At 55.4% G+C, this 5,727-nt stretch overlaps 3 protein-coding genes across 3 annotated transcripts; 2 read left to right on the top strand and 1 right to left on the bottom strand.

Moving 5' to 3' along the window:
• Positions 1-483: 483 nt before the first annotated feature.
• Positions 484-1,134, top strand: SPRG_12960 (hypothetical protein; the record flags this gene model as incomplete). Its single annotated transcript, XM_012353270.1, has 1 exon — positions 484-1,134. One exon carries the CDS (start codon positions 484-486, stop codon positions 1,132-1,134), a length of 651 nt encoding a protein of 216 aa, XP_012208660.1.
• A 1,519-nt stretch (positions 1,135-2,653) lies between these two features.
• Positions 2,654-3,297, top strand: SPRG_12961 (hypothetical protein; the record flags this gene model as incomplete). Its single annotated transcript, XM_012353271.1, has 1 exon — positions 2,654-3,297. One exon carries the CDS (start codon positions 2,654-2,656, stop codon positions 3,284-3,286), a length of 633 nt encoding a protein of 210 aa, XP_012208661.1. The 3' UTR covers positions 3,287-3,297.
• Positions 3,298-3,826: 529 nt separating this feature from the next.
• On the bottom strand, positions 3,827-4,786 carry SPRG_12962 (hypothetical protein; the record flags this gene model as incomplete). The annotated part of the gene is made up of 1 exon (XM_012353272.1): positions 3,827-4,786. One exon carries the CDS (start codon positions 4,784-4,786, stop codon positions 3,902-3,904), a length of 885 nt encoding a protein of 294 aa, XP_012208662.1. The 3' UTR covers positions 3,827-3,901.
• Positions 4,787-5,727: the final 941 nt, after the last annotated feature.

The raw sequence follows: 5,727 nt of genomic DNA on the forward strand, positions 1-5,727 counted from the left end.
CTAGTTTATACGTATGCGAACTCTTTGTAACAACGAAGACAACGCAAAACACGTTCATATATATATATATTTTGGTCCGATCAGAAAGGTATCAGTGTTCCTTTCGACACTATTTGTACTTTGTGGACAAAACGGGTTGTCCGAACGAGATCTGATTTGTGTTGGTCACGTTGGGCACATTTCGCAACGATCAAGCCTCCTGCTCGCCGAAGAAACGCCACGTCTCAGCTTCTGGCCTCGGTTGTCTGGTCGCGAGATTCGACGCGACTGGACGACTTGCCACAAGTTAAAATCTTCCTGCGGTTCTCTTGCGCTTTAGCTTGCGCCAAGACAAGGATAATACCACGTTCCGATGCCCCGGTGCTCGGTGTTGGGCCAGAATCGAACACGATCGAATGCATCATCTGCGTGCATCGAAGCCGTGGGGTTTCACTGGGCTTCGGTGACCAACGACCGACTTGGCCACTTTGCCTTTTGGCTCCAATGACGACGAACAATGCGCTCCCGAGCTTGAGGCTCACGTATTTCGACATGCCGGGGCGCGCCGAGCTCATTCGCCTCGTGCTGTCGCTGCACGACATCCCTTTCGAAGACGAGCGCCTGACTCGGGACGCGTTTGCGGCGCGCAAGGCGTCGTTTCCGTTTGAGCAAGTGCCGACGCTCACGATCAACGGCGTCGAGTTTGCCCAAGGTCACAGCCTCGCGCGCTACGTCGGGAAGCTCACGGGCATGTACCCATCCGACCCGATCGACGCGCTGCGCGTCGACGAGATGCTCTCGTTTCAGGAAGACGTGGTACAGGCGCTAATCCCGATGCTCCGCGAGCAAGACATTGTGCGCAAGACGGCGCTCGCAAGAGAGCTCGCGAGCAGCAAGCTGCCGCACCTTTTTGAGCTGCTGGAACGGCGACTGGCGGTGACGAAAGGGACGTATGTGCTGGCCGAGACCCTGACGATTGCCGATGTTACGCTGTATGTGCTCTTTGCTACGTTCCAATCCGGACGATTCACGCCCATGGACACTGCGTTCGTCGACGACTACCCGCACTGGCGCGCCATCTACACCTCGATGCACGGTCATCCAAAGGTTCAAGCATATTACGCCCAGCAGGTCGAGCGGAGCAAGTCCGAGTAGTCGGTTTTCGTGGCATGCCAGTAGGAGCTCGACTACGCCTGAGAATATTAGTCGTCTACAACTATCAAAACTGTCGATGTGTCGTTTTCGTGTGGACTGTAGAGTATTAATAGCTGTTGTCGCGAAACAGATGGCTTGCACAATGCGTTGACGACACAGTTGCACGCCATCGATAAACGTAGGTTCTTTAATGACGACAAAGGATATAAAAGTGCAAGAGTGCCCATGCCTCTGTCGTGGACGAGCGCACGCGAGGCTCTGCAATCTCGATCATGCTTTCTCACTCTCGCCCGTGCAGCAGAGCGAATTCCCACTTGACGTTTAGCAACGACCAAGTGCTCAAAAGGTTGAAGTACATACCGGTAGGTTGATGTGGCTACGCGTGTGCTAGTATGTACATGTACTGTACTAACTAAGGGAGCTGACCTGTTACAATAGCGTCAGAGGCACCAGCTGTCGCAGCCGCTGTTGACGAGGCGGCGGTATGCAATGAAAAGTAAGAAACTATTATAGCAGATGGGATATTGAAGCGCTCGGCCGAGGCAAAGACAACCGAGGAAGAAGAGGAAGAACCAGAACCGGCCGTCGCAAGGTGCCTCATTGATGTACCGAGCATGGAGACGACGAGAAGACTCGTCACTTCCGCCGGCCGAGCCTTCTCAGTGGACTGGGAACAAGTCGCAATGTGGAGATGTGTTGGCGCTTTGCACGTTGCGTCAGGAGGTGGCGGAGGCACGACTGGGTGCAAAGCTACCGGTAGGTGCATTCCTGCACTGCAGCACGCGCGAGGAAGCGCAGGGATCTATCTTACCCTCTGCCCACAGTGGCGTCTCTCTGCTCTGCTCAACCGTGGTAACACTACTTCGACGTGTTCGAACGGCGTGGATATGCTGCACATCGGGTGGCGGACAAAGCACAGCTCGTTGCTTGCTTCTTTCGGCACACTGTTTTCATCAACACGAGAATGTACGCCACAGAGACAGTCCATGCACTGCGGTGCTGGGCAACTTTTGCTAGCGTTTCTGAAATGCTTCAAGTGTGACTCACACCCTACACCCAAGCAGCTTCGAAGGCCGACACACCTCGCCGTGCACTGCACTGCTGTCAGGGCCTTCGCCAGAGCAGGCAACATGTAGGTATTGGGATGTGGACGCCGTACGACCATTGTGGGGCGATGTATTAGTGTGCACAACAAATCGGTTGTACCGATGACACTCGACCCCCTTCACAATCTCACATGTTACCTTCTCATGCATCGATCCAAGTCCCTTGTTCCCGATCCAGTCGTAACATATATCTCTCCCGGTTTGCAAGCACTGCGTCTGTCGCTATGAGCTACTAGTACTGCCAGATGGCGTGGCACGTGCCCACGACGGACGTTCTTGCAACGAGTTCGATGGCGTAATGGTTTTGCACCTGCCACGCGCGACAATATGCCACCCATGTCGACGCACTCCACACCTTGGTCCCAACGCTCCAACGCCCTTGATCACTTTACTTTTTTTCCATTGAGAGCGCCATGCACCCCACGCACCCCACGCTGAAGCTGACCTACTTTCCGATTCCCGGGCGCGCCGAGCTCATTCGGCTCCTCCTCTTCATCCACGACATTCCGTTCAAGGACGAGCGCCTCACGATGGAGATGTTTCTGCGCCGGAAGGCCGAGTTCCCCTTTGAGCAGATGCCGACGCTCACGATCAACGGCGTCGAGTACGCGCAGAGCCACTGCCTCGCACGCTACGTCGGAAAGCTCACGGGCATGTACCCGTCCGACCCGCTCGACGCGCTGCGCGTCGACGAGATCCTTGCCTTTGAAGACGACATTGTCAAGACGACAATCGCCGCGGTCTACGAAAAAGACGCGGCCCGACAAAAGGCCATGGCGACCGAGCTCTCGCAGACGACGCTGCCTAAGCTCTTTGGTCTCCTCGAGAAGCGGATCGCGATGACCAAGGGCGTCTTCGTGCTCGGGGAGACGATGACCATCACGGACCTTGCTCTCTACGCGCTCATGGCGACCTTCAAGTCGAGCCGCTTGGCGTTCTTGGACACGGCGTTCATCGACAAGTGCGCACACTTGCGCGCCATCCACGATGCCGTGCGCGACCACCCCAAAGTCCAGTCGTGGAATGCCAAGTACAATGCGTACTAGTACAACTGAGACCCATTATATATGTGAAAAGCGTGTCGCTTGCGACATGGCCATTGTGTACGTGCTCTTGATAGCGTTGGGCGTGTGAGAGGGTTCGATGCTGGGCTCCTTTCTCTTGCTTATTAGCGGGTACAGTCAAGCATGTATTGACACGCCGGGTGGTCCGCTTAGAGGCCACTCACAATGACCGCCTAGATGAATGGTGTACACGTCACGCGCTGCCTTAATGACTTCAAGACTTTTTTTCCACGCTGCTCGATTGATGGGATATGTTGGCAATTGAAGGTCACCATGTAGGCGATCTTGAGAGATCGCCACGAGGGTCCATCTTTCTCCGGATCCTGCTTGGTGCGAGAGAGACTCGCAGGCCCAGACTAAGAATATCCTAAGACTAGGGCCCTGTGGCGCTAACGTATCTAAACGTACGCGCCGGAGACGTTCTTCGTATTCGTAGCATTTTTTCATGAAAGAACCCAGAACGCAGTGCACTGGAATGACGATTTCGTTCGAGTCGATCATGATCAAGCTCATTGGTCTACTTTCCGCTATCCGTCGTTGTGCATATGTCGGATATTAGTAGTCGTTAAGAGAGCGATAGTACTGTTGAGTCTAGAACTATGGCGTTGCCTCGACCGAGTAGCCAACGAGGAGACCGACGGGCTCGAACCCGAGGCTCCGATACGTTTGGTTGGACGCCAAGTTGTCCGCACCGGAAATGAGCATGTGCGCAATCTCCTTTGTCGGGCAAATCGTTTCGACATGCAGCGCGAGGGCGGATGTGAGCGCCTTTGCATGGCCCCGACGCCGCGCCGATGGCACAATGTAGATCGGTCCGAGCATGTACACGGTCGTGTCGGCCGTCGTCATTGGCGGTGCATAGGCGCCAAAGCCCACACGCATCTCGTCGACGACATAGAAGAACATGCGGCCGCTGGCGACCGACGACGTGACAGTCGCGGTCGCGGCCGCGCGCGGCAGTTCCGACCCGTAGCAGTCCATCTTGAACGCGATCATCCAGTCGACAAGGGGCTCAATGTCGGCGTCCGTGGCCGGTACCAGCGCCCCGATAGCGTTCTCTGGCAGCGTCAATGCGCCAAGGCGATAGACAAGACCAGGTTCGCCGCCCGTGCGCCACGTGGTGTCGGGATGCACTTGCTGGTAGCCGTCAACGAACGCCTTGGTGCTGGGCTCGTAACCGTGGATCTCGGTCACGGACGTCACGCCTTGCGTCGCGACGTACTCGCCCAGCGCAAACGCTTGGTCATACGTCATGTTGGGCCCAAGCGACGGACCTTGGTTTGCCGTCAGCACTGCAAAGGACGTTGGCGCGTCGTCGCCGTCACCGGAGACGAGATAGAACCACTTGGTCTTGGTCGGCGTCGGCGGCGACAGCGTCATGGACATGGTAATGAGGTTGCTGGCTTCGAGCGCCTGGAGGCGAAGTGCCAGCGTCGCCGCCATAAAGGCGTCCGCGGTCGCCACTTCGGTGATCGTGACCATCGCAGTCAGTTTGTGTCTGCATCCGCGCCTTGTCACAAGCAGCAGCCAATCACATTCGCAAGTCTCGTAAAATTAATACTTGAAGACCTAAAATGCAAGGTGCAAAGTCATTGGCTGGCGATATAGTAATTTACTACGTAGTATGTGTATCCTCTTGGTACCTACGAGTTGTTGATAGGCTACAACCCACAAACTACTTGGCTTCCTACGTGTCCGGCAATACGATTCTGCTGTATAATTTCAAAACACTCAAGACGCCTTGTCGCGAGCAAGGGCTGGGCGGCATGAATATCATTTGCTAGAGGTACAACTTCAACTCGAAGGCCAGTGAAGCACCGTTTCAGAATTCATCGAAGACTGACATGGAATAAGTTCTCATCGTGGTCGGCGATTGGCCTATTGGGCAAGACGCATGACGCGAGCGCTACACCGCATCTCTGGTCGCCACCGCGAGTGATAATCAGCAATCCGGTGAGCGATTGAAGTGGTTAACCGCTGCCAGGCTCCATATATGGCTGAGGTTTCCACGGTGCTTGATTGACCATCGCCGTGGTTGATGTGTAGCCATGGCGGAAGGGGCCGTTGCCTATCTAGTCTCGTTTCGCTCATCGTTGACTGCGGTCCTCTTCGGATTCGATATTTTTCATTATGACGCGCCGTTTGGATCGAGCATTTGTGCATGTCGTCGAGCGGGAGGGCAATGGTACTGCGGAGCGCTCATCTCGAACTTATCAATAAGAGGCGTGTCGATGGTGAACTCCGACCATCGATTTGTGAAGAAGACGACGACGCATTTCGGCTCTTTTAAGCCGAAATGCCTCGTCGGGTGCGTGATGCGATGACTGGTCTCGGTGGTTGAGACCAGTCACCGCATCACGCACTCGAGCAACGGCCGCCGCCGTGCAACGATGAGCACGAGCCACAGCGTCGCTGCCACCTTG

Source organism: Saprolegnia parasitica (genome assembly GCF_000151545.1).
Source record: "Saprolegnia parasitica CBS 223.65 unplaced genomic scaffold supercont2.119, whole genome shotgun sequence".
Classification (NCBI taxonomy): domain Eukaryota; phylum Oomycota; class Saprolegniomycetes; order Saprolegniales; family Saprolegniaceae; genus Saprolegnia; species Saprolegnia parasitica.